The sequence below is a fragment of the Torulaspora globosa genome, chromosome 3 (assembly GCF_014133895.1).
Source record: "Torulaspora globosa chromosome 3, complete sequence".
Taxonomy (NCBI): domain Eukaryota; kingdom Fungi; phylum Ascomycota; class Saccharomycetes; order Saccharomycetales; family Saccharomycetaceae; genus Torulaspora; species Torulaspora globosa.
Genome location: NC_050729.1, coordinates 387,263 through 414,759, shown reverse-complemented (window position 1 = coordinate 414,759; position 27,497 = coordinate 387,263). Strand labels below are relative to the sequence as shown.

Sequence of the window (27,497 nt, the reverse complement as noted above, 5' to 3'; positions counted from 1 at the left end):
AATTTTATCTTTACAAAAACCTCAAGGAAGGTACGACGTAGCCGACCTACATAGAGACCATTGAATTCAACCTTTCAATCTCTGAAGATATGGATAATACCCATAAGTTTCTTTCCTGCCTGGATCGCGCCATAAAAACCATAGATTTGCCGCTGACTCCGAGCCTGGTAACCATTTGAAAGACTTTGGGATTGCTTTCGAAATTTTTGTGACTGTCAGGTTTTTCGAATTTCTGCTGAGTTCCTTTCTCTGATCCAGCTTTACGTGACGCTGCCAACTTGGCTCTTTTTTTACCAAACCAAAGGGTGAAGCATCTCGCTGACTCATCCTCTAGGGACCTCCAACCATCAGGATACGCGCGTGGCAATGACTTGCTTTGCGATGCGAGTTCCTGAATCTTGTCTCTGCGATTCAACAAATCCACTTTAGATGTCGCGCCAGAATAGAGATAACAATCTGCCACCGACAGCGTCAGGTAGTGCTTATAGTCAATAATTTCTCTCGAAAACCCAGTAACGGTTCTTTTGAAGGGTTTGTAAAGTATTAAAAATCCCGGAACGAGAACAACTAAGTATTTTGTGAAAGTGGAGTGCTTCTTTGGCTTCTGATACAGAACTCCTTTGTACAGTATTGGTCGCAACTGACATAGTGCATTGACATTGTATAGCGATGCGTCGCTCGATCCAGAATCTATGATCCATTTTGGTGTTGAATCATTAATATTCGATTCCTCTTCATTTGTTATTCTCAACTGTTGCATATTTCGTATTTTCAGGTTCCACATATTTTTAATGTCGCAATCTTTTCTAGCTTTCCAATAGCTCACAAGGCTTCTTAATCTCAAGGTCCATTCCTGACATACTGCGGGACTGGGTGCCATGAGTTTTAGAACCAGACGATTCTGTGTCACGATATAAAGTATAGAAGCTGCTGTGCTTCTAACGTCATGTGCTTGACCATACCAAAACGATCGTTTCGCGAAATGAAGAGCTCGAAATTTGATTTCTGACCCTGTGAAATCGCTGGAGGCACCTTGATGAATTTCCTCAATTTCACAAAGGTTTATCACACCCTCAGCTTTCAGTATCTGATCCACTCGCCTGCTGAAACACTTCCAAGCATACAAATCATTAGACTCAAATTCCTTGGCGGTCAGTTCTCCTTTCAGCCACGATATGTGACTACTCAAGTCAAGCGGGTAGGGATCTTGTTCGCAAACGTTGGGCAGAGAATCGAATCTATCTCCCTTCTGCAGTGAGCTCATATCCAATTCCTTCGACGGCGAGGGTGGACATGCCTTGAAACATGACGAAAAGAATAGCAGATTGTCATTAGTGAAGAAGTAAGAAGGTCTAAAGTATAGCTTTCGCAGCCTGCTACCTTCTTTTCCAATCCTGTTTGTAAGCCTTATAAGAAACCCTTCTATAGGAACAGGTTCGACTAGAATGCAGCCATCTCCACTCAGGGCCTGTCTAGGAGTTGGTATGTATGGTCTAAACTCCAAAACGCAGGACTTAAAAAGGGAAAACGTTTCAAAAAATGACCTAATACTACTATTCGAGCACCATTGTAGCATATCGTAGTGCTTATAACTGCAGCCCAGAATAATGTTGGCAAATTCCCATTTTTGAACGACTTCTGATAAATCAGCTTTCTTCAGTTCTTCGAAAATGCTGACTATGAGAAATCTCATCAGTGGGCGCTGTAGAACCCTATACCCTCTTCGTAAAACGCAAAGTTTGAAGTCATCGATCTCATTCTCGGACTTTATCAATTCTTTGACAACAGCGTCCCTTAAATTCATGTCCATGGAAATATCAGCCTCAGGTATTTTGAGACTTATCTGTGTTAGTTTATCCCTCATTTGAGTAGCGCCTCTTAATAGGTTGTACCATTTACCGGAAGAAATAAGAGTACTGCATTTCAGAATATAAATTTTCAAAGAGCTGTATTCGTCGTCGTCGTCTGAAGATGTCTCATGCGATGCATTGCTCTCTTTCCGGACAGGTTTTTGGATGTAAATGGATTTATCCAAATTGCTGTAAATTCCTACCAGGCAATGCTTGTCCAGCTGAAAATCTAATGATGTACCGTATGTTAAATCCTTCTGTCTGTTTACATGCACAGGTATATGTCGACGCCGATAAAACTGAAGTAGGATAGAAGAGTCTCCTTTACCGGTAGATCTAGCCACAACAATGTATTCTTTCCATCTTTCTGAGATCCTCGTATCAATCGATTCTTCTTGTGAGAAAGAGATCACAGGATCTTTCTTGTTCACGGCGCATTTCACCATCACAAGCATTTTCTCCATTAAGATTATCTTTCCGCATTTAAGGCCTCTTAGGAAGGGACTAGATATAAAATAGTCGGTTCTTATAAAGCTCGAAATTCCCTTTTTCATCCTGGTCTTTGCCTTCCCTCCAGCGTGGCCAACTTGTCTCATCACTAACCTTTCGGCTTTGAAATGCTTCTTGTACACATGTTCATCACGGCTACCTTTACGCTGGTCCGGTTCGGGTACCATAATCCGTAACGGTTCTGCATAACCTGAGTTACAGCTGGGTTTCAATCGAACAATTGGGTGCCTATGGCGCCTTTTGTCTTTTGTATAGGCTCTAGCAACTTTCTGTGTCTCTTGATCAGTAAAATGTATTTTAGAGCCTTTGCCATCATTTGTTTGATGAGTGCTGGTCGAAAAGCATGGTGAGCTAATGAATGAAACAGGTGTTGTTTCCACAGTTGATGTGATTGCTAATAACCGTTCCGGTGCAGAAGAATCTGAAGGTCTCGCTTCCAATTCTACAGAGGAAAGCTTATAATCATTTTCATGCTTCAAATTAGCTTCGCTATCATCAAAAATCGAAGATTTCACGTTGGGTGCTCCGTTCTTTCCATTAGTAGCGCTCTTCTGCGAGATATTGTAATCATCTAACAGACTCTCCTCGGCGTTGATGCTGAACTGCACACCCGCATGATCGGGCTGGTCATCATAACATTCAGGAGAGCTGTTACTATCGTCGGTACTCCTGATTGTGATTGCCAACGAGTCATCGGAAGAATAGCCGCTAGAGTGAAGTGACTTGGAGTGGTTGGCTATAGTATCATCCGTTCTCAGACTCGGTAAAGTGGCTCTTGTTTTTCCTTTTAGTACATTATGGCCATCTTTACGCTGTATAGCTTTACTTTTCCTCAAAAGCGACGCCCGTGTCCGCACAACCGGTAGTGTGTTCGATCTTTTCCTCTGGGAATTCCCTGTTGCCAAGCTAAGTGGTGAAGCGCTCGTGCTCTTATTCTTGCGCCCTGCCCCCGGATTTTTGCGATACTGAGTGTCGTCCCAGGTAGCTTGGGGCTTCCTGTTGCAGTCGCAGTCGGATATCCGCTGACGGCGCGCCTGATTCCTTTTATTCTGATCTTGGTACCCGTAATTGAACAGCCTATTGGCGTTTCCCCGAAATCCCCTTCTGCTGATTTTCCAAGCAGTACGCCAAAAGCCCTTTAAACGCTCTCTCACCCAATACTGGGGAATGCCACCCAAAAGTACAACTTTTGAGCTAAGCGAAAGCTCGATCGGTGACACATATGACAGCCTATATGCGGTGAATGAGGAAGCTGGGATGCCGATGATTCTTAGATCGTCGTTATTGCAAATCGTACTCGGGCTAATTCGTCTAACGTATTCTTCATCATTGTGCACAATCTCTGCCACCAGAGCAGATGAAAGTGTCATACTTCAGTATATCGCCCTTTGGTACTTTCAGATCTCGTTTCGATTCTGCTAAAGCTCACGAACCATCTTGTCTCCTTTTTTGAGCTGCTCATCAAGCTATCCTTTTGTGCACTATGATATTAGCGTGGTACTTTGAAACTTGCTCCGCGAGCCATACATCAAAAGACGCCGAGAGGTCAGCCATATAAAGAAAACCACATCACGAAGAAAGACTGTATTGATCTTGTAGCGCCCTCAGCAGTAAATTGAAAGCAGTATGATATGCCTCGATTCTTCGAGCATGGGTGACTGGAACACGTTGTTAAAGGGCCTTCGAGCGTAGTTCATGATAGTTAGGTTATTTCCTTGGAGAGTGGCCAGGGTTATGGCAGCATAGATCTGCGAGATCAGCCTTTTATATAGAACTGGAAGGTCTTTGAAGAGCCGGTCTCCCCTTATTTGCGTAGTATGTTTTGCCGGGTAACGAAATAGCCGCCGAGGTTGCTGTATATAAAGCAAACAGAAAGCGGAAACAAATCACGAAGAAGAGAATAGCTAACCAGATATTAAAAGCCAAAATGTCTGCTACTCAGATTGAGACTGAATCTGAAGCTCAAATCAACGTCATAACCGTTGATGAGATGCAAAACTATGGGATTAACGCCTCTGATTTACAGAAACTGAAAAGTAGTGGTATTTATACAGTCAATGTATGTACACAGGCATTTACGTTGTTATCGGATGGGTAAATTGGCTATAATGATACTAACAGCTTTATTTAGACTGTTCTATCCACCACTAGAAGGAACATGGCTAAAATTAAAGGCCTGAGCGAAGTGAAAGTAGAGAAGATCAAGGAGGCCGCTGGAAAGATCGTCAAAGTGGGATTTATACCGGCTACTATCCAGCAGGATATTAGACAAAAAGTGTTTGCCCTTTCAACTGGCTCTAAACAACTCGATTCGATTCTCGGCGGCGGGATAATGACAATGAGTATCACGGAAGTTTTTGGTGAGTTTCGTTGCGGTAAGACGCAGATGGCACACACTCTGTGTATAACCGCACAGTTGCCACGCGAAATGGGCGGTGGCGAAGGCAAAGTTGCCTACATTGATACCGAGGGAACGTTCCGTCCTGAAAGAATTAAACAGATCGCAGAAAGATACGAACTTGACCCTGAAGCGTGCTTGGAGAATATATCGTACGCGAGAGCCTTGAACAGTGAGCACCAAATGGAACTTGCCGAGCAGTTGGCCGAGGAGCTCAGTTCTGGTGCTTATCGCTTGATTGTAGTGGACTCCATCATGGCAAACTTCAGGGTTGATTACTGTGGACGGGGAGAACTGAATGAAAGGCAGCAGAAGCTCAACCAGCATCTTTCCAAATTGAATAGATTGGCGGAAGAGTTTAATATTGCTGTCTTCATGACAAACCAGGTGCAGTCCGACCCTGGTGCTTCTGCGCTGTTCGCCTCCGCAGATGGAAGGAAACCGGTCGGCGGTCACGTATTGGCTCACGCCTCGGCAACTAGAATTCTTTTGAGAAAAGGTCGCGGCGAGGAGAGAGTCGCCAAATTGCAGGACTCTCCAGATATGCCAGAGCGGGAATGTGTCTATGTGATTGGCGAAAAGGGTATCACCGATTCTGACCAGTAAGAGCTCGTATTGAAACGCAACGCTACCAGTTTTGGGTAAGTAGGGCCCTAAAATGATGTTCTCATTTCTCTCACTTCAGTAAAAGTTATCGTATTCAAACCGGTCGGGCATGATCAGGGGAGCTATTATGGTCCATGCATAGAGTCCATAGCAAAGCCAAGCGCTTCCGATCTTGACATCCGAGTAAAAGTAGGTCCTTCCGACCGGTATGAAATCGCCTACATCATCTTGTGTCACATTAATTGTCAGCAGGATCGCAATCCATTGAGTGGCTATGAAAAAGATAGCGTGGAACAAAGCGTAGTTATATCTTGTTCCCGTAATTTCATCATCAGTATGCCTATCTACTCCGACCTCTGTGATGCCTGGTGACCCCATCCATGTCGAGTCATGGAGAGCACTTTCAGGAAGAGATCCTTCTTCCACGGCCTGCTTTATCGCTTCATAGCGCAATTGGTTTCTTGATTGTCCATCAAGTCCCGGATATTCCTCATCCTCACCTAGGTAAATGGCGCCATTGTCATTAGTTCCTTGAAATGCACTATTTGCGGCGGCTCTGGTGGTAGTGTAAGCAATGGCAACAAAAGTGAATAAAGAACCGAGAACCACGCTTGCGTTCCTTGTGCCGCTGGACCTGACCAACGGATTACACTTTTTGTCGTCAGGCTCGGAAGACATCGCGCTCATCGTCAAATAAGTACAATAAGCGGAAACCATGCTGCTCTGGGCCAGTCCACATCTTGGGTTGGCACCTTGAACTTTGGGGTGCACCGATAAGGCCGTCACTATGATAGTCAACAGGGTTGTTATAGTTGTTGCGGTTTGATTCATAGTACAGCTGCCTCTGCAAAATATCACAATCATGACAATCGTCATAGCCAAGCATGCAGTATACATAGCACTTGTTCCAATTACGAGGAATTTCTTCCAGAAGGCCGAATTCTCGTCCTCGACCTCGACATGATTTATGCAAGTCTCTGCCCATTCGTGAGCAAAGTCCACTAGTAGTATCAATCCAACTATAATGAACACAGCACCAGCAGGAACGGAGACCCATTTAGAGAAGAAAACAAAGAAACTATTGGGCAAGGCGAAGGCAAAAACAATCAATCCAATATACGCCAGGAATTTCAAACTCCACCAGGAGTTCTGTAGACTCGCACGAGCATCCTTGGTAGATTTAACTCCGATTAATAGTAACGCCAACATCAAATGCAATAATCCCAGAGCGAAATTGAGACGGTGAACGGTGAAGAACCCACATTCTCCTGTAGCGGCACATGTCGAACCAGGCCACAAAATCGATTTGTTAGCTGACATGGATATCCATGATACCAACGAATTGAATAGCAACCACACTGCATAAAACAGTCTAGTTGCTAGAGATGACGAGCCAACTTTTGTCATCATACCAGAGCAGAGATTGGAGCAACAAGCACCTAGCCCAGAGGCAATGAAAGATCCACCGAGAGTGACTGGTAGCGAAACGACGGCTCCCATTGCCAGAGCGTCTTTGATGGCCTTTTGTATTGTAGGTGAGTTTTCAAGAGTTGTTAATACGATACATGATAAGCGATAAAAGCACACGGAGTATTATAACATAGAGAGTTGTAATCATATGGACATCTGAATAAAGAGTCTCTGATTCACGGTGTAACTCTTGCGTGATGACAGCCAGCAAAGAGTGCTTGCGAGCGACTCATCTGGAATGAAGCTCTTGTGAGATGTGACGGTTACTAGCATATTTCCTGCTCGAGAAAAGATTCTTGTGTCGAGCCAGCAAGGGTTCATAGATCGGTGTCAAGTCCTGCAGGAATTGTAGCTTTATAGAACATAACAGTCTATGTAGGGGGAGGATTTAAGAGTGTTTTTACTACACTGAAGGATTCGACAGTCTGTCGTCCGGCGCATCGTCTGTGTGAAAACTGGAATTGCTTTCTTCATCTCCTGTTCTGCTCTCAGACTCAGAGCTTTCGTTGTCCTTGTACCTCAGAGAACTCGTGTAGGCCTCGCTAAGGCTGTTTCGAAAAGAGTCGCGCTCTTGTTTAAGTCTGAAATAACCTAGTCTATCGATACCCAGAAGATAGAACATGAGATAGTCAGTACGTCTTATCATTTTCTTTATCTCGAGAAATTCAAGTTCTTTTTGGAACACCGGTTGTCTGTTGTTCATTTCGTCAGTTACTAGCTTGTTGATAATGGATTCACAATCATCTTTCTCAAAGCGGCTTTCATAGTTGTAGCAGTGGAAAAAAGGCTGACAATCAAACCCTCGAACATCGAAGGTTCGTTCGCCAGAAACGTCCAATATGGCCCCATCGCACAACTGTATTGGTCTCGATCCCTCGGAAAGCTTATCGCGGCACAACACCAACGTGTGTCCCAGCGATGGCGAAGGAGCGTTGAACTCTTCCTTGACATCAGTAAGGTCTCCCAGACTGGAATATCCTATCGACAGACGGTGAGAACGTCTTGATTTGATGACAGCAGGCTCCGGTTTTCTCAAGGGATCAATCAAATTTTTAGCTGCCGGGCCGTCTTTAACAAACGGTCCTAGTTGATGCTTTGTTACTAAATTCAAATTTCTAAGCTTAATTGGTTCCATGGCATCGCGATTTTTCGTCAGAGTGTTTTCCTCACGTTTGAAAGAGGTTAAAGCATGCATAGCTCAGCAATTTTTGATGATATCAGGTTCATGCCGACTTTTGCCCAAATTTCCTATCTTCGGACTTGATGCTTCATATTCAACTTTCTACTGACGCTGACACTTCAGGCGACACAAAAATGCGACTAAAAACTATCAATTCAGCAAAGAAACGGATAATTATATTAAGAGAATTCTTCCCGAAATTATTTCTCTAGGACATTACTGGACGTCATCAAGTTACCGATGTATTCCTGTAAATACTCATTCTCTCGTTCTAATTCTTGGCATAGATTCCTTTGCTCTGCAGTTTGATGCCATAAAAGATCCAAAGTATCTCTCAACAATTTTGTTTCTCTTAAGAGGTTGCTGTTCGCATGAGATTGGAGCTTTTCATCAGTTGGTTCGTTGGCTACCATACTCTTGGCTTCGATGGCGGCTTGCAAGTGTTCATCTTGTTTTTCTTTATAGATGGCACTTTTGGCATCGGCCGGTACTTCCTCTAGCGAACTCGAAGATATCACAGCGTCATTCATCGCTGATATGGGATCGTTAGCCGCCAAAGAAGCCTAAACATTTAGTTGAGCAAACCATTGGAGCCGTATTTCACCTCCATAGCATGTTGTTTGATCCATATACGTGTATAGTGATTTGGAAACGTATGTTGACAAAAAGAATGGTCTCTAGCGGGATCGAACCGCTGATCCCCGCGTTATTAGCACGGTGCCTTAACCAACTGGGCCAAGAGACCTGGGAAGTTGTGTGATTATTTTAATACAAGTCGGTATTACTTCTGTAACTTAGTCGTCCTTGCCTTCAGATCTCTTGAAGTAACCTAGGCGGTAAGTTATCAAGATCAAGAGCGAATCAATTATTACTTACTTCTATTAACCCTAAGACTAAGTACAGATGAATTGCCCGTTGGATCTAACCTAGCTGGCCTCCTATTTATATGCTTAACTCTATCCCTTGTTTAGCCTATTGGAATTCCACAGATCCGGTTATCCACAAACGTCTCATAGTTGTTAGATCAGCATTGACCAATCCGATGTTAGTTCACTTATGGGACCAATGTCATTGGACTTTAATTCTTCCATAACAGATTGTATGATCACCAGATGTCAGTCTATGATTCTATTGGTTGATTCACTTTGTTATCGTAATGTTCATGGCTTCTCATTCTTTACTATGTTCGAGCTACATCAGTTCAACTGCTGTTTGTATCAGGTCTCGATACAAGTAATTTAGAACTATTGTTTCTGATTCCAGTTATAAAAGCGGGCTCTGACAATTGTGAGCTGAGAATTATGGTCTGGTTACTGTAGTCCAACACCCAGTTTTGATAATTATCTGAGTAACAAATGACCGGATTGTTACTTGTCTTATCTTTTTATAACGCTAAATACAATGAAGTACCAACTTGCATCTAAACTAGCTGGCCTCATATATATACTGCAATCCAACGACTGCATGGTAAAATCCGGTAGCACCTCTGTTTAGCATTACTTTAGGTACATGACTTGGTAGGTCGCCGAGCGGGGGTGGAATTATGATCTACATAGTTGCCATGGCAACAGATGCGGAGGTGAGCAGTATGAGTACTACTCCTCTAGCTTTTAAGCTCAAAGAAGAAAACACATCACCAGTGTTTCCGGGTTAAAGCTAGTGTTAGTATCCGTGCAAGAATTTGCTATTGGTGGTTAGGACAGTGGCCCCGGAAGAATGGCAACGCTAGAAACTTTTAATCTCATTGATAGTCGCCAAATGATTACACAATAAAAACGGCCTTTGAAACTTTTCGCCATCATGGGAACCTCATGTCAGATCAAAAAAACGCATAACTATGAAGTCGGCTAGCAGGTTTCTCTGTTTTGAAAGTCGTTTTTAATAAAAGACAAGTAATAAATCCTCAGCTTCTACGATGATGAATTTAAGTCGTTTCTTTCAATCTGTCTCATTAATGTTAGCTGCTCTGGTAATACTAGATGCCTACTAATGAACAATGCTCTCTGCTCTCTATCAACTAGTTCTTAAGATCGACCTCGCTTTTCTCAGGCCATATGCTGCTAACTGGAGGCTGATTCAGCAGAATTACCTATATTGTTGATTCTAGCTGCTTACATGTCTTTAATAACTTAGCGCCGTTTTATCAATATGATTAATCTATTTATGTTTTGCTGTGGAAAGTACGCTTCTGGATACAATAGCAATCGGGTGAGAGTATGAAGAGGAGGCATGTTACAACAGTTATCATGAAACCTATGCATGACATACTGCGCATTCTATCTATCAAAATACTCAATCGACTTTGATCGAGGCATAAATCTTTCGAACGAAGATCATGCTGCTGAGAAAACCTACTGCACCTGTTATGAGACAGCATAACAGAGAGATGAGCAGACTGTATCCAACATAGAGTACGATTGTGGCAAAACCACGAAACTTGAACTCGGCAAATAAAATCGAATGAACGAAAACATAAAGGGCACATCCAAACCCCCCGATTATGAAGGATTTCCATTGCCATTTCCAGTTTTCCAAACAAAGAGAATGGTAAATGTTGATTAAAGTCGTAAGGGACGTTGTTAACGTTAGTAAAAGAACGGAAAGCATCAGGAATCCAAACATGTAGAAAAATTGATGGAACCACAAGCTGCTGTAGACAAAATACAGTTCCACAGCGATCGATGCAAACGGAAAAACACCGGCGATCAGTGAAGCAGGAAAGGTCTTCAAATACCATGGTTGATAGGGAATTTGCCTAGCGATTTGGTTGGTCTTTGTCGGATGTTCATCCCAAGTGCACTTTTTGAGGGCAATTAAAGAGCCAGCGAACGACAGAGGAATGGATAGGACAAACCAGATCAATACGACGGCGAATAAAGCGCTAGCTGGTACAGCATCTGACGAATGCACAAATAGAAGAAAGATATTCAATGACATTACCACAAGTAGGATACCAACCGGAACGAGCAACGGCGATAAAAGCATATTCACTTTCCAATAAGAACCTTTAAAGAATTTGTAAACACTCATTGATGTAAAAGAGCCCGCAAAGCCAAATACTGCGTAAAGTATGAACCATATGGTTGGCAAAGTTTCTCTTGCATCGTGATTATTGAGTCCCACAGCGCCACTCACAATAGCAGCGATAACACATAGCAACAGCTGAACCCCGGAACCAACGAGAACTGAGAGCAAAAGAGGCCTATCAGGAGTGCGAAACACATCACCGTGATTCAACTTCCAACCGGAATCTTCCTGAAAATTATCCAGGTTCAATTCGTTGTAGCGTGCCATATCATTCCTTAGTGCACGCATTAACATATGAATCACCACCGAAGAGAGCCCCAGCACAACAATCGTGCAATTTATCAAGGAGAACCACTGAATAGTGGTGTCGTAAGCAAATGTGTAGTTATCCCACCTACTTCCCCAGAGACGACTATAACGCGTATACTTCACCGAGTAAGTATAGTACACCTCATTATCTTGGTTCTCAGCCAAGTTGAGTGGCTCGTCAGTAAAATCACAGGTAGCAGATTGTCTTTTGATTGACTCAGGAGTAACAACAACAGCAGTGATGCGGTACTCGCCGCTTGCAGGTTCATGATACTGTATTTCAATGTCGAAATGGTTCGTCAAGTAAGGTATCTCAATATTGACCAGTGCATTGGAAAGCCTGCTGCTCGGGGCACTGCTCCTCCTATTCAGAGCACCATCGCTCTTGCCATGTATTCCTTGAACGGTTTCCACGTATCCCAGGGGAAACCCGTTAGTGATGTGGTTCGATGTTTGTTGCTCGTTGTAGATAGAGACACCCGCAGGTAGTCCATCGACAATCCAATTAAGCAGAAAGCCGTTCTTGATCAGTTGATTGATGAAAACCGCGTCATCTGCAGGAACGGTACTTTTACACAACGAAACGCACTCTTTGTTATCGAGCATTTTCAGCTCAAACGCAGAATTATAGATCCTGTCACCAAAAAGGATCGAGCCTAGAGACTCAGACTTCTCAACAACATGCTCGGGTCTGCAAAAATGCAACTTCTCGTAGTAGTAATCATATGAGTACAGATAATGCTCCTTATCACTCTTGATAATATTACCATTCTTGTCCTTATGTTGGTAGTATCTCGACGGCGTTAGATGATTCACATACAGCTTGATCTCATCTCCCTCATGGTACGTGGTTGGCGCTACACCGGGAAGAAAGAAGGCATCCGTTACTGGCAGCAATAGAGGTGCCAACAGAAGAAGCGGGGCAAACATAGCTTACGGCCGCCACACAGACCACTCACGATAACAGCGAGTAGCGAACAGCCAATTAACGTGCAGCAGCAGTCATTAGGAAGTTTCTGCAATTCAATGGTCTTACTTCAACCTGGAGCATAGTAAGCTAAGCATCAACGCCGGGTAAAACATCCTACTATACTGATCCCTCTGTGCTAGGTCAAGAAAGCCCTCTAAGAGCTTCTATTGCGTTCAATTGATGCCTGTGGTGCTGCTTCTAGCGCCTATAGCTGGATTGCTGGGCACTGACGATACTGCTGTTCGGGGACTTCGAATCGGCTGCCTATAGACCCTAAGATCAGGGAAAAACCTTGCATATCAGCATGTAGTCGCTAAATCTGAACCATCTATAGGGGAATTTGCAACACCAGTTCAAATATACACTTGTCGCGAACTATCTTGTTGTCATCCCGCCATTCCAGAGCAACGCTTATCTTGTGACAGTTGGAAGCGATCAAGCTGTCTCTCGAAAACATCTCTTAAGGTTTCCCAGTCCGCTTAATCTCGTCCAAACACAGATCAACTGCTAGTGACTCTCCTTTCTAGGCTTTTGCTTCCTTATAAGGGCTTGATGTCTTCTTGACAACGTCATCGAGCGAAATAGAAGACGTCAATCTAATCTTCGATATCAAGTGGAAGCATAGAAGACAGCTGGAGCGGAGGCGGCCATTGCAGAAGTCCGGGGAGCTTATCATGGCCAAGCTTTCATATGAGAACTATATGAATTTGCCTCTTCATCTGGACCGAAGCGATGAGAAGGTGCCCGCAGATATTGCCAAGAGGATAGTGTCGAATGCGATCTCGCCGGTTATCAGCGTTACATCCACGACTGAACTCGATAGACACATCCAAGAGACTTATCATTTGGATTCGCTGTATATGTTTTTAAGGTTCTTCAGTGATTGCATTGGCGACAGAGACCAGGCTAATGAAACAGGCTCACCGCTTGACGAATCGCAATCGGAGATGGCTTCGGAACCGTCAGCATCGTTGGATGTTCCGTCTAGAAACCGGAAGAGATCCAACAGCCTCTTTCAGCGCGATGCTACACAGTCTCAATACGTGAGATTCACAAGACCCTTGACAGACTTGGTGGAATCATCCAAAACAACCGATATGCTGTTTGATTATCACACATTAGAAGAATTTTTGAGAAATATGCTTCTCTTAGTGGAAAAAGACACCGACGAGGAAACATCTCACGGACTTTTGAAAAAGTCTCTGTATCACAGGTTTTTCTCGTTAGCGGTTTCATCTACCACATATCTGTCGCCCTACGAGACGTTTAATCACCCAGTAGTTTCGATTATTGCGTTAGATATTCCGATCGGACAAGGTTATGAGGATGCAAGAGCACTATTGACAAAATTCAAGAACATGAACCACAGCACGAAGAATTTCCCCGTTTTTCTAAGCACAAGCGATATCTTACCCGTGTTCCTGCTGTGTTACAATGGCGATTCTGAGGAGCAATTCGAAATATGCCAGCAGCTCGGTAAGAAACTTAAGAAGCAGCTGTTTGTGGAAAGCGTTATCCTCCCCCTTTGGAAAAGTGATTATAGTGCAGATTCTCAGGTAAATCTTCATCAGCCCGTTATGTCATCTTTGGAGGAGGTACTAAATTTCTTACGAGAACCCTGCAACGCTGAATTATCGCTAAAGCTGATAAATTCTACTTATGACGTTCTAGAACAGCTGGTAAATGACCTAATGGTACCGTTCATGCAAAGGAAGATAGCCTTCTGGGAAGAGACGATACTTCAACCTAGGAGGTCGCTGTTTCATGGAGCCAAGTTCTTCAAGAAGCTTGTGTCCAAGACGACCAGCGGTACCAATCTTCACCAGCAATCATCATTGGCAAAGGACGAAAATGGTAACGAGTACTTCGTTTTTTCATCTCCTGAGTTTCTAATGCGCAAACTGGCAGATTGGTCCATGATGCTGTCAGATTATAAAACTGCTTATTCGACCTACGAATCTCTTAATCATGACCTTGAACATTTCCCAAAGTATTCAGCATCGTGTCTCGAATGGTGTGCTGTCTCCGTTCTAATGGGTGCTCAGAACATCGTAACAGCCAAGATGCTCAAGAACGACATAGATCCGCTTATCCAAAGGGCACTGGAGTCTTACAAGAACTGTGCTTTGTATGATTCAAAATTTAATACAAATAAGGAGAGCGATTCCATGACGCCAGTTCGCTCATACGAGACAAGATGTATGTTTCTTGCCTCTGAACTGTTCCTCTCTCTAAGCGATACGTGGACATCCACTCCGTACGCTCTCCGGAACTTAGAGATGATATTAACTGACTGCAAACTGGGACCTTGCTCACAAATTATGATATGGGAAAGATTAAGCGATTGTTACTACCTAAGGGCTGATCCTAGAATTCGACATAGAGTGAACCAACCTATTGTAAAGAGTAAAGTAGACCAAACTGATGAGCAAGCAACCGAGGACGAGGCCAAAGAAGATATTGTCACCGAAGGCCTGACACGGATGCGCAAGGCCGCATTCTTTCTTTTGGTTGCTGCTGATAAATGGGCTGAACAGAAGCAATGGAGACAGGCTTACTGGTGCTTAAAAGATGTTCAGCAAGCATATAAGGGCATTGAGTTTGTTAATAGAGAGGATTTAATTCTCGCGAAGCTTAATCAAAAGCTCAGGAACATTCAGTCCTCCGCTGCGGAACTAAAAGATGAAACGTATGTTAAGGAAGAAATTATAACCGATTAAATAATGCCAAAGGGGTTGATAAAAAACGTTAAAGCTCATTAGTTTATAATACAATCAAAGAAACTCTAAGAGTTTTTCAGGAGGTACAGATTCCATCATCTCATTCTCATCGATTCGAGGAACAACTTGCTCGTATCCGCTGTCAAATTTAAACAAAAGAGCTAGCAGTACTCCTGTGATACCTAGTACCGTAACGGTGCCGAGAGCCAATGCGAGCCCTATTAAAACGACATAACCTCGGTCAATTCTTCGCCTCTTACCAGAAATTACCGTAGCTGTGGGCGAGGATAGCGCAGTCTGGCTGGCAGAAGGAACAGAGGTCGTGGCCGATCCAGAGTTTGGCAGATATGACTGAGAGTCATAGATATTCGAGAATTCTTCGCCAGTGAAAAATGCCATGCTAGATAAACCGTTATTGTCTGATCCTGCCAAGTAGTAGGGTGACCATCTCTCAAAGTCATAAATCGATACCTCAGTTAAATTACTGGCGACAACACTGTTTAAGCGGCCAGCGAGCAAAATGCTGCCTAGCTTAGAACCCGAATCTTCTCTTTTTTCCAGCGCCGCTGTTCCGTTGAGAGCTATAACGGTTTCGATCACTGATATCGAATCGTAACCGAGCTCTATATCCTCCCACTTGCTTGCGCGATAGTTCAACAAGTTGGTCTCGTTCCAAACCAGAAGATCATATTCACCTTCGATGAATGACTTCAATGGTTTGTCGGAACCCGATAGAAGCGGATTCAGTTCGTGGCTTGTCATGTTGAATGAGGCCAAATTAACTGATGTCCGGTTATTGAAATTAATAACACCTGAAATCAATAAATCGTACGTGTTTGAAAGTTTCATCTCAGTGATATTGCCGTTAACGGAGCCATTAGCAACTTTTGACCATTGATTTTGGTCGTAATTGTAGAGGCAAAGATCCACGCATTGAGAGCCAGGTATACTGAAGTTACCACCCATAAGTAATGAACTATTTCTCCCAAAGAACACTGCTGAGCTGATGTATGAATCTTTCGCCATCGTCAAATTTCTGGCGACATTGAAGTTGGTTAAATTCAAGAGATTAAGCTGCGATTCTCCGGATGGATTATTCACAACAATTGCTAACATTGTACCGTCGTTCATATAACGCATAAGATTTATAGTGCCAAACCAACTCCACGGTCCATGAGATCCGTCATTAAACATAAGCTGAGACAATGTGTCCCCTCCATAGGCGTGAACAGTCGTTGTGTCGTTCAATTTCAAAGCCAAATAAGGTTTCATGTCCCCTGATGTGTTCATAGGAACAACCGAACCATTCGTAAATATCTCAGCGGAACCATCCAATCCAGTATACTGTGTCTCTGAGACTGCGCCGCAGAACAGAATGTCGTTGAAGCTGTTCTGACCTGCGCTCCATAGCGAAAGCCCAAATGCTGAAGAATTTGAGATATACTCGTTTGAAGTCGTATTGAAGATGAATTCGTTATTGAACACAAGCAGCTCGGTTCCATGTAGCGAGATATTGGAAAAGGTTTTGATTGATGTGTTTAAATTTCCAAAAGAGTTGAAACTCCCATTATAGGTTATAGTGCTCAAAGGCTTCGAAGATAGGTTGAAATTACCAAACATCAAAATGCCCTCGGAGTATGAAGACATGCCCTCAACACTACCGCCGGTATTTAGCCTGTCTGACGAGGAAATGCTAAAATCATCACCTAGGTCAATCGTTGCCACACCAGAAACCGTGCCTCCCCCAACCCACAATGTGCTATTATACATGATTGAGACTAATGAGGAATTTTGAGGAAAATTCTGTACTGCAAACGAATTCAAACTGCTATTGCCGATTGAAGAGCTGTTTTGACCACTTTTGTCTGTAATGTTTGACAGCTGATACAAGAACATGCCGTTCAATAGGAAATTCTCCTCAGTCTGGTTTGCTAACGCATCGACCGCATGAGGGATCAGTTCAATGCGGTCCGCAACGACAACATTTGAAGGACTATTCAGCTGAATACCTGAAGAAAACTCCAGTATCACAATCGGCGGCGATTCCAAATGACCACTATAAAGCTGATCGTACTTCTCTTCTAGGTTGTTTTGGTATAACAGAATAGATGCGAGAATGGAGTCATCATTGCTAGACCTCATAGTTACATTAACAATGCTTCTGGAGGAGCATGTGTTATCGGCCAAACATCCCGGTGTGTATACATTGACTGTATATTGTCCAGCTTCCTTAACCTCTGGGTAGAAGGTGACTTTAGGCCCCACGCCGGTACCATAATCAAACTGGGTAATAAGATAGCTTTTCTGAGGCAAACCATCGTGCCAGCTATTGTTCGATAGAAATGAACTCGATCTAACAACATCTGAACCGCAACCCGGATCATTTAGAGTGTCATTAGCATAAACAGAAACTGTACCGCTGTAAAGCTGTAACGAAGACAACCCAACTGCATTTCCATAGGAACTGACGGCTAAAAACTGCAATTCTGAAACGCTAATTTGATTCACAAATGCGAAATCTTGAAAATTCTCCGACCACTGGATGCTGGTGAGGTTGTTGTTGGTCATGATGCCTTGTGTTGAGTTCGTCGTGGCACCAACCTCTCGCAAAGCACTTCTCTTCAGAAGGGGACAGAATGCATCGCAGTAACGCATTTCTCCAGATAGAGGATCCACATATGTCAGATTCATAATGCCACCCGAGGGTTTTGTAATAATCCTGAATAATGAAACTCCGCTATCGTCGCTTGGAGAGTTAAAGATTCGGATCTTTTGCGCAGCTACTTCAAAGGGCAGAAAACATCCCAGAGATCCAGAACTCGAGGATGCCAGCCACGCCGATGCTTCAGGATTGGGACAGATAAACTGCGAGGCATCAAAGAAAGAAGACGACCCTGCATCCCAAGCTGCCCATTGAAGTGGTATCAAAGACCCAGCTTCGATATTTGTAGGGCCAGATGTGTTCCGATACACTGAATTCCACCAAGTCTGGTTATCTAATGCAGCAAAGCTTCCTGTGAAGAGAATGTTGTCATCGTCTAGCTTAACTATCGAGTTCACCTGAGAATTGCTGCCAAATCCGCCGAATGGTGCCTGAAAGGTTGTGTTGCTGGTGTAATTCCAGATTGCGACACCATGATCGTACGTAAAATTCCCGCCGAAATACACCAATGAATCATCTACCAGAATGGTTTTAACCTCGCCCAAAGAGTGGTCAAACATAGGTCGCAATGAGAGATCCGACAGATTGTAAAAAATCTGCCTCTCGAGTTCGAAGCCCAAAAGACGCCCCGACCCACTTAGAATGAATGAATCTGATCCAAAGGGAACGATCTGTCGGACGTTTGTGTCGCTCGATCCCTCAATGAGCTTGATAAAAATATCATTCGAATAGTAAATGATGTCTCGCGAACCACTATCAGAGGTAATCTCTTGCGTAAAATTCTGCTGTCCTTCATACCTGGGGAAAGTCAGCGTGTCAAAATCACCGAAAACTTGCAAGAAGCCTTGCGAAAAGTCCAATTGTTTGGGTTCTATGCTAGTAACATTATATGCTCTTCTGAGATTTTCCAACTGAGAAGCTACTGAGAAGCATATGAATTCACAGAGCAGATACAGGAATCCTGCAATAGACATTTAAACCGTCGAACAAACACTGAAAGTGGCTCTTTACAACACTGTGATCAAACCACTGCTGATATTTTGAGAGTTTCTATGCGATTTTACCTGGCTTTGGGAGCTCAATTCGACTCTTCTGCAATCTTGGAAAAGTTCAGGTCAAAGCAAGCTCACTCCGCTCCAGACATAAAACAATTGAACCAAGTAGCTGATTTTCCAGGACAACAATCGATGCCCTGAGTTCTTCTTCAACAGCTATACATTCTCGAGGTTCGCGTATGGGCCTACCAGATCTGGAAAGAACCAAACAAAGCGCCGTACATCGCGTGAAAACAGTATTATAAGTAACATGGAGAGGAAGAGGTTGAGTTTGACGCTTTGCAAGCTTTGATGTTGTTCAGTAGATATGGGGTACGTAATGATGCATTGAATCTATTCTCTCAGAGCTTGTTCCACCTTGTCGATCGCTTCTCTGTACTTTCTTTGAGTGTCGGCCATGTCGAGGAAAATCTTGTACTTGGCGTTTAGGAGGATACGATCAGGATCATCCTCCGAACGTGGTTGAACGACTTTACCACCTCCGGTCATCTGGTACATAACATTCCATAGCTCATCTCCATTATTGTGTGGATGCGAGGCGAGGTTTTCTTGATTGAGCGCTCTCACGGGCTTGAAAGATATGGGCTCTTCCTCTTCACCGTCCTGCGGGCGTTCAGATATTGCCTCACCTCGCTCTCCAACCACAGGGAATGGAAAAGAACCGGTTGTGGAGGCAATTTGCGATGTGCTCGAGGTGGCATGTGGAGCGGTGTAAGGCGAGGGCAGATCTTGTCTCGCTTTACCCAGCTTGCCGAATAGACCTTTTTTCGAAGCAGAGGGTAGCAACGATGGATCAGGATCGGTCAGGGATGATTTTCTCCTTCTTGTGATGTCTGACTTTACGTGATGTGAGTTGAACGATTCGCTGGCCACGGCACCTAGCAAAGCAGAACCGAAAACGACTGCAGCGTCGATGTATCTTGGAATGATGATTGGTAAACCGGTGCAGTCTGCGAGCAACCTCATGAGCAGTCCGTTACGACACTGACCGCCGGACATAAAGATAGATGAAATTTCGTGGCCGGCCGCGCACATCTTCTCCACAATCTGCCTGGTTTGCTGAGCAATAAACTCACAAGCACCCAAATACATTACTGCTAAGTCGTCGATCGAATTATCCATCGACTGGCCTATGATAGCAGCTCTCATGGATGGATCGGCGATCGGCGACCTATTCCCGTGGTAATCACCGTAGAAATATAGATACTTGGCAAGAGACACCACGGAACGTTCTCCACGCTGCTGAACCAAGCTTTCGAGTCTAGAATTCAGGTAGTCAAACTTGGAGATATTTGCCGCATCTGAGAGATGGGATAGTTCAGTAAATGCTGGGTGTGTAGACATGACGTGGGCCAGCAGCGCACCAGTACAGCTCTGCCCACCTTCAGCACACCAGAAACCGGGAGCCATCACGTCTCGATACGGGCCCCAGACACCATTGACAAAAATTGGATCACGCGATAAAGCGATGTGGCAGGTGGATGTGCCCGCGACAGCGGCCAATCTGCCTGTTGCTCTATCAATTCCCTTCTTGGTCTGATCAGATTTAACCAACTCAGGAAGCTCTATGTCAGTTTGTGCGGCAACCGTACCGACCCAGCCAGCATAGGCGTCAATAACACCGGATCCGACGACACAATGATCTGGCAGCCCCAATTCAACGGCAGCTTCCTCGTCCAAGGCACCCACATACTCACCTGCACTTAGAAACTTGCGACCCTTGCGACCTTCACTTGTCTTCACAGAACCACCAATCTTGGCAAAATCGTTCTCGACCAGTTCTTCGAGCCCAATGTTAGTTAGAAACTCCCTAGACCAGCCTTCCTGGGAGCCCTCGACACCGATGGGGAGAAGACCTTGCTTGCACACCGTGGAACAGAACGACCGCGTGTCCTTGTTCGTAGCTTTGAAGGTCAGGTAATCAGCCAGGTCAAAGAACCTGCATCTGTCGAACTTCTCCTTGGGCATATTGTTCTTCAACCACTTGATCTTAGGTATTTCCATCTCCACAGACATCTGACCTCCAACGTATTTCAGGCACTTATCCTTCGTGGCGTTAATCTCGATAGTCTCGGCGATGGCACGGTGGTCCATCCACAACACAATGTTCTGGTCGTTATTCGAAAAAACCGGCCCCACGCCAACCTCCTTCTCTTCATCATCGATCACAACCAATGAACAAGTCGCATCGAATCCAATACCATGGATCTTTTCCACCGGAACACCCGATTCGCGCACCACAGACTTCACACAGTGACAGATGGCCTGCCAGATCTCTTGCGAGGACTGAGTGATATAATTGGGCTTCAGCTGCTCTCTCTGGATAGGTTTCTCGGCGAGAGACAAGATGTTCCCTGTGTTATCAATGATACAAGCTCTAGCAGAACCAGTACCGACATCTACTCCGACATAGTAAATCATCGTCTGTTCCAAACTGATCGCAGCCATAGACTGCGACAACAGTCTCTGCTGAGCAATTGACAACGACGATCTCGATTGTCCCCTATGACGCATATTCAATTATTTTTCACTTTTGTTGACTGCGTAGCCCAAAATTCCCACTTCCTTCGAGCAATTGAGTTCTTCTCAGGCTCTACCAGCTCTCTCGAGTACTTATACTCCAGTGACGGGACTTCGTGTCGATCCCAGGGGTTAACCCATCGCTGTTCTGGAAATTCTATGTCTAATTTCTTTTGCTAAGCGACCAAGCGACAAAATGACGTTATTGCGAACTTTTGACGCAGCTTGGCAATGAGACTTCGGATAGATACGATCGGTGGCAAGCTGGTTTGCTTCCAGATGGCTCATATCCAGTTCTGGTATCCGAACCTGTTCTTGGTGGTCCATTCGACGCCATGTTCGTAGTACTCTTCTCGGGTGACCCTGGCCCGTGTGTAGGAATCTGTGTGGGCGAATGCTCTCATGGCTTGCCACCCCGAGAGCTCGCTGGCGGGAGTTGGAATGTACACTTGCGATGGCCAGTCTGTAGGGAGTTGCCGTTGTAGCTCTGTTGCCAGTCGCTCGGGGAAGTGAGGTAGGTTGAAATTCCCACCGGTGCAGACTATGTTGCTTAGCATCAGCGGTCTGAGAGGCTCTGGGACCAGCGATAAGCTTTCTAGTACGGTTTCGATAATGCCGGGCTTTAGCAGTTGGGCGATCTCCGGGTGGAAGAAAGTCTCTGGGACCGAGAATAGTTCGTCGCGTAGTTTGATGGTTTGGGCGTCCTTTGGGGGAGGGTTCTTGCGGTCTGCCACGTAGCCCTGCAGATTGGTCTGCAAGTCTGGAAGGACGTACTCAACGGCGGTTTGATCCCTCCTGGAGAAGCTGTCGAAATACGAGATGGGACTCATGAATAGACACTTTTGCTTGATGTTTTCGACCAGGATGGTCTCGTCCATGACGTCGTAGTGTCTGAACGAGATGGCCTCCTTCAGCAGGCCGTTTATAAACCTGCCGCCGATGTCCAGTTTCTTTACCGCCCTGTAGAAGGGCACACCCTTGATTATCGGTACCACCCAGGTGCAGTTGAAGCCAGAGTCTATGACCATCTGGAAGGGCTCGTAGCCCTCCTTCGCTGCAACGTCCTGGGGCGCAATGCTGTCACCCTTGCCGTATACAATCCTGCCTGTTTCCGCTTGACTGCTAAAGGGCATGAAGCCAGCGATTGGCGATTTGAAGAGACTCGCAAATTCGTACTCTTCAAAAACTACTTGGTCCATGTTTTTGCTAAGCTCTGGGATGGTCATACACGTTTCACTTGCCACGAGATGCTGCCCTCTACTGTCCTTGATGTCGAATCCATTGAACTCGTCGGGATTGAAGAAGCAGTAATCCCAGATGCAGCTCTGCAGTTCCCATGATGTCAACTGCCCGAACTCGTGTGGTCTCTTGAAACTCACAGATAGGATGTCCTTGATACTCTTGATCTGGTTCGAGAGGTAGGTAGCTCCAAACCTGTCTCTTGCAAGCGCATTCAGAGCCCTATAGGGCGAGTTATCCAGGGAAGTACCAAACTTGATCTCGTAGGAGCCATTATCCACAATCAGAGGAGCTGATTCCATGATTTCGCGATCGTTCTGGAAGCCTTTAAGTTCGAGTCAGCTAGGCGATGAGCAGTTCAGTATAGAAAGTTCGCGTTCAGCTCAAGACACTAAATACAAGATCTACAAGCCCATAGAAAGCCAGCTCGCTGCCGCGAGGTTGATCCCTGGTTCGGCAATGAACGGCTTCAGCATCCTATGCGTAAAGCCAGCTCCAATTTTGCAAGCATTCAAAAGTGCTCCATCGAGGCCAGATACGGGGCCATTGAGCCATCTTGACCAACCAGAGGGACGGCTTCCAAGCTGCCGATCCTGTTCCGAATTCTATGGTTTGTGAGCTCTAAGGATATCTTGCTTAGGCGTAGTTGAGTTGCATGTATGTTCGCTATTAAGCTCTGCTAAGGTAAACAAACTTACAACCTACATCGATAACCAGAGAGAAGAGACATTGGTGCGGAAGCGGCCTATAGCATGTCCAATTCTCCAGCCAGCAAACGACAGAAAGTTCCGGAGGCCAATGCTGGGGCAGATCAAGTAAGCCAAACCGTTAATGGCCCGATAAAATCATCATCTTCACCGTCTTCGCAACCGGTAGCGTCACATACGCCACGAAAACTAATGATCAGTTCAGCCGAACAGCGAATTTCATCATCGCAGCCTGCTACTGCTTCCTCTTTATCACTTACGGGACCTGAATTGAAGCCACCACGAACATCATCCAGAGGGCGTAATTCGAGAACTTACTCTCAGTCGCCACCAAGATCGCCGGGCAGATCACCTACTAGAAAGCTGGAACTGATCAAGATTTCTCCGGTGAAGAAAAGTAGGCTTGAGTTACAGAGACTTTATGATGCTGAACAAAGCCAAAAGAACTCATCACGGCTGTGTATTGATAAACTTGTGCTGGAGAACTTCAAGTCATATGCAGGACGTCAAGTAGTGGGGCCATTTCATAGCAATTTTTCTGCGGTTGTGGGGCCCAATGGCTCAGGGAAGTCAAATGTCATCGATTCGATGTTGTTTGTGTTCGGGTTCCGTGCTACTAAGATGAGACAGGATAGGCTCTCAGACTTGATTCATAACTCTGAGTTACATCCAAATCTGCAATCTTGTTCCGTGGAGGTTCATTTCCATTACGTGATCGACCAGGATGATGGAACGACCAGGATCGACGAGGAGAAGCCCAGTTTGATCGTGACGAGAAAAGCCTTCAGAAATAATTCATCCAAGTACTTCGTCAACGGCGCAGAGAGCAACTACACACGAGTCACCGAGCTCCTGAAAGAGGAGGGAATTGATTTGGACCATAAGAGATTCCTGATTCTCCAGGGTGAAGTTGAAAATATTGCTCAAATGAAACCGAAGGCTGAGAAGGAGGGAGAAGATGGCTTACTAGAATATCTAGAAGATATCACTGGCACTGCGAAGTATAAGCCACAGATCGAAGCTATAGCGAAACAGATTGAAGTCTTAAATGAAAGCTGCCTCGAGAAAGAAAACAGATTTCAGATAGTCGACCAGGAAAAGAGTTCTTTGGAGGCCGGGAAAAATGAAGCTCTTGAATTCTTAGAGAGAGAAAGGAATCTAACGCTGTTGAAATCAAAGAGACTTCAATTCAAGATATGGCAAAATAATAAGAAGTTATGCTCGACGCTCAGCAAAAGCGACAAGCTAGAGCATCAATTGACGGAAGAGAGTAACAAATACTCCGAGACAATGAAGGAAATGCATACGCTTGAAACCCAGATAAAAGAAGCCGCGAAGAAGCTAGAGCTACAGATCGTAAGGGAAAAGACATTGATAAGCCAGAAAAGAGACCTAGATCAAGAAAGAGTTGTGAACGAAGAAAAGATGAAAAATCTGAGTCAGAAGGTTGCAAAAACGGAAGACGCCTTAAAGACAGCCCAAATTTCGATCGAGCAATCGCAGGGACATCTAGATAAATTAAAAGAACAGCAAGGCGACCATACTGCAACGCTAAAACACTTAAGTGAAGATCTAGCAAGGGAACGAGAACAGCTGGACAAGATCAAATTGTCGCTAAAAAATAAAACAACAGACATCTCAGCTGAGATTGCGCAGTGTGAGAAAGATCTTGAACCATGGAACGACCAATTGCAGCGAAAGAGAGCTGAAATCCAGCTTGCAGATTCTGAGCTTTCCTTGTTAAGAGATAAGCAGTCCAGATTGGACGAAGAGGTTCTGAAGCTTGAGAGCGAAATTGCCGCTGCAATAGAAGAAAAGGACGCAAAACTAAAGGCGGTTAGAGAATTGGAAGAGCAGAAAGCTGCTATTTCTAATGAAATATCGACGGGTGAGGGAGAATGGACTGCCGCTCAAACCAGGCTGAAAGAAATGCACGATATCTTAAACGTACAAAGACAGCGTACGATGGACGCCAGATCCGCACTTTCAACTGCCCAAAATAAGAGTACAGTTCTTACAGCTCTCACAAAACTTCAGAAATCGGGTAGAATCAGCGGCTTTCATGGCAGGTTGGGCGATCTGGGGACAATAGACGAAGAATACGACGTAGCAATATCGACAGCATGTCCTCGATTGGAGGATCTCGTCGTCGAATCTGTCGAATGTGGTCAGCAGTGCATTGATTACTTGAGGAAAAATAAGCTGGGCTATGCCAGATTCATACTATTAGACAAGCTGCGAAAGTTCTCAATAAATCCTATTGAAACTCCTGAGGCCGTTCCACGTTTGTTTGACTTAGTACAGCCGAAAGCTGACAAATTCATCCCTGCTTTTTATAGTGTACTGAGAGATACACTGGCAGCCAATGACCTCACACAAGCAAACAGGGTAGCATATGGCAAGAAAAGATTTAGAGTTGTTACGTTAGATGGGAAGCTAATTGATTTGTCAGGCACAATGAGTGGTGGGGGTTCTTTCGTTGCTCGTGGATTGATGAAGCTTGCTCAAAATAAGGCCCAGGATGTTGATGTATACAGTCCTGAAGAAGTTGCTCAGCTTGAGCATTCATTAGCCGAGAAGGAGAAAAACCTTCAATTGGCAAATGAAACCTTCCAGCAGATGATGAGCCACCTAGAGGAGCTAAAGGATAAAGCTCCAGAGATTGATCTGAAGATTTCTAAGCTTCTGTTGGAAATCGAATCCTGGGACACGGAGATGCAGTTAAAGCAAAAACGTCTGGCTGAAAAGAGGTTAATGCAGAAGAAAGCCATAGAAAACAATGAAGAACTTGAGCGAGCAGAAGCACGAGTGGAGCAGTTAAAACAAGAGGAAGAATCCCTTGGAAAGCAAACGGCCAGTACTAAGCAGAAAATTGCCGAGCTTAAAGAGAGAATTATGGAGATTGGCGGATCAGAGCTCAAACTTCAGAATGTTAAAGTGAGCAGCATAGCGGAGCAAATCGAGTCCATAACTTCCAAGCAGAAGAAAGAGAAATCGAGCATAAAAAAGACAGAAAATGAGCTCAAGAAGCAAACGAAGGCCTTTAATAATGCAAAAACTGATCTGCAACAGTTCACGCAAGAAATTAACATGCTTGAAGGAGCAATCGGCAAACTGGTCGTTTCTTTAGAAGAGATTGAAACATCAGTGCAGGAAGTGCAGGAGGAAAGTCGAGCGTTAAGCGGCAGGTTGGATCTTTTGAAGCAAAAGCTAGCATCTTTGGAGGCTGGCGCAACAGAATTCAAATCCTTGAAAATTGAAATAAAAGATAGACTCGAGAAACTTAACGCCTTAGCCCGCCATCTGCGAAAAGAAATAACACAGCATGAGACTGAACTGGAAAATACTAAAATCAGAGATGTCGCCAGAATTTTACATCAGCTGGAGGAAGACGAAAATGCAAGTGCTAACAGCGGCGGTGACATACTGGACAAGCAAGAGCCAGGACGTAGTCCCGCACTGGAAGATGAAAATAAACAAGATCATCCCACATTGATGGAAAATGACTCCCTGAATGATGAAAGAATGGAAATTGATGAAGGAGCTGCTGAACTACCTAACAAGCTACCTCGTGTGGCAGAAACTGAACTGGAAAACATGAATTTAGATGATTTAGAGTCTCAGATTAATGATCTGCAACACTATGTGGACTCGACGAATGTGGATGTGGAGATCTTAGAAGAATATGCGAAGAGATTGGCTGAACATAAGCGCAGGAAACTGGATCTAAACCAAGCTGTTCAGGAGCGAGATAACATGAGAGATAGCCTTGAGGATTTGAGAAAGCGCCGTTTCGACAAATTTATGCAAGGTTTTGGAATCATATCCATGACTTTGAAGGAAATGTATCAAATGATTACAATGGGTGGAAATGCCGAATTGGAGCTTGTCGACAGCTTAGACCCATTCTCGGAAGGCGTTACGTTTAGTGTTATGCCGCCAAAGAAGAGCTGGAGAAATATTACTAATCTGTCTGGTGGTGAAAAAACTCTCAGCTCTTTGGCATTGGTCTTCGCACTACATAAATACAAGCCTACACCACTATATGTTATGGATGAAATTGATGCAGCGCTGGATTTCCGGAATGTTTCGATAGTAGCCAATTACATCAAAGAGCGTACCAAAAATGCTCAATTCGTTGTCATCTCATTGAGGAATAATATGTTCGAGTTAGGACAGCAGTTGGTTGGAATTTATAAAAGGGATAACATGACGAAGAGTGCCACTTTGAAGAACAATGACCTGATTGATAGAGTTTGAGAAAGCATCAACTG

At 44.5% G+C, this 27,497-nt stretch overlaps 11 protein-coding genes and 1 non-coding gene across 12 annotated transcripts; 3 read left to right on the top strand and 9 right to left on the bottom strand.

Moving 5' to 3' along the window:
* Positions 1-46: 46 nt before the first annotated feature.
* On the bottom strand, positions 47-3,730 carry SPO71 (Spo71p; the record flags this gene model as incomplete). Its single annotated transcript, XM_037282817.1, has 1 exon — positions 47-3,730. The coding sequence occupies one exon, from the start codon at positions 3,728-3,730 to the stop codon at positions 47-49; it is 3,684 nt and encodes a 1,227-aa protein (XP_037138712.1).
* Positions 3,731-4,287: 557 nt separating this feature from the next.
* DMC1 (recombinase DMC1) lies at positions 4,288-5,364 on the top strand (the record flags this gene model as incomplete). The annotated part of the gene is made up of 2 exons (XM_037282816.1): positions 4,288-4,419; positions 4,492-5,364. 2 exons carry the CDS (start codon positions 4,288-4,290, stop codon positions 5,362-5,364), a joined length of 1,005 nt encoding a protein of 334 aa, XP_037138711.1.
* Positions 5,365-5,439: 75 nt separating this feature from the next.
* Positions 5,440-6,864, bottom strand: TMS1 (Tms1p; the record flags this gene model as incomplete). Its single annotated transcript, XM_037282815.1, has 1 exon — positions 5,440-6,864. One exon carries the CDS (start codon positions 6,862-6,864, stop codon positions 5,440-5,442), a length of 1,425 nt encoding a protein of 474 aa, XP_037138710.1.
* Positions 6,865-7,237: 373 nt separating this feature from the next.
* ISC10 (Isc10p) lies at positions 7,238-8,029 on the bottom strand (the record flags this gene model as incomplete). The annotated part of the gene is made up of 1 exon (XM_037282814.1): positions 7,238-8,029. One exon carries the CDS (start codon positions 8,027-8,029, stop codon positions 7,238-7,240), a length of 792 nt encoding a protein of 263 aa, XP_037138709.1.
* A 185-nt stretch (positions 8,030-8,214) lies between these two features.
* Positions 8,215-8,544, bottom strand: SLO1 (Slo1p; the record flags this gene model as incomplete). The annotated part of the gene is made up of 1 exon (XM_037282813.1): positions 8,215-8,544. The coding sequence occupies one exon, from the start codon at positions 8,542-8,544 to the stop codon at positions 8,215-8,217; it is 330 nt and encodes a 109-aa protein (XP_037138708.1).
* A 141-nt stretch (positions 8,545-8,685) lies between these two features.
* HG536_0Ctrna4I lies at positions 8,686-8,759 on the bottom strand. The gene has a single exon. It is a non-coding gene; the product is annotated as a tRNA-Ile (tRNA).
* A 1,547-nt stretch (positions 8,760-10,306) lies between these two features.
* TMN2 (Tmn2p) lies at positions 10,307-12,280 on the bottom strand (the record flags this gene model as incomplete). The annotated part of the gene is made up of 1 exon (XM_037282812.1): positions 10,307-12,280. The coding sequence occupies one exon, from the start codon at positions 12,278-12,280 to the stop codon at positions 10,307-10,309; it is 1,974 nt and encodes a 657-aa protein (XP_037138707.1).
* A 714-nt stretch (positions 12,281-12,994) lies between these two features.
* TRS85 (Trs85p) lies at positions 12,995-15,040 on the top strand (the record flags this gene model as incomplete). The annotated part of the gene is made up of 1 exon (XM_037282811.1): positions 12,995-15,040. The coding sequence occupies one exon, from the start codon at positions 12,995-12,997 to the stop codon at positions 15,038-15,040; it is 2,046 nt and encodes a 681-aa protein (XP_037138706.1).
* A 54-nt stretch (positions 15,041-15,094) lies between these two features.
* Positions 15,095-18,676, bottom strand: RAX2 (Rax2p; the record flags this gene model as incomplete). The annotated part of the gene is made up of 1 exon (XM_037282810.1): positions 15,095-18,676. One exon carries the CDS (start codon positions 18,674-18,676, stop codon positions 15,095-15,097), a length of 3,582 nt encoding a protein of 1,193 aa, XP_037138705.1.
* Positions 18,677-19,090: 414 nt separating this feature from the next.
* On the bottom strand, positions 19,091-21,271 carry HG536_0C01970 (putative phosphotransferase; the record flags this gene model as incomplete). Its single annotated transcript, XM_037282809.1, has 1 exon — positions 19,091-21,271. The coding sequence occupies one exon, from the start codon at positions 21,269-21,271 to the stop codon at positions 19,091-19,093; it is 2,181 nt and encodes a 726-aa protein (XP_037138704.1).
* Positions 21,272-21,561: 290 nt separating this feature from the next.
* ARP6 (Arp6p) lies at positions 21,562-22,818 on the bottom strand (the record flags this gene model as incomplete). Its single annotated transcript, XM_037282808.1, has 1 exon — positions 21,562-22,818. One exon carries the CDS (start codon positions 22,816-22,818, stop codon positions 21,562-21,564), a length of 1,257 nt encoding a protein of 418 aa, XP_037138703.1.
* A 450-nt stretch (positions 22,819-23,268) lies between these two features.
* On the top strand, positions 23,269-27,483 carry SMC4 (condensin subunit SMC4; the record flags this gene model as incomplete). Its single annotated transcript, XM_037282807.1, has 1 exon — positions 23,269-27,483. One exon carries the CDS (start codon positions 23,269-23,271, stop codon positions 27,481-27,483), a length of 4,215 nt encoding a protein of 1,404 aa, XP_037138702.1.
* Positions 27,484-27,497: the final 14 nt, after the last annotated feature.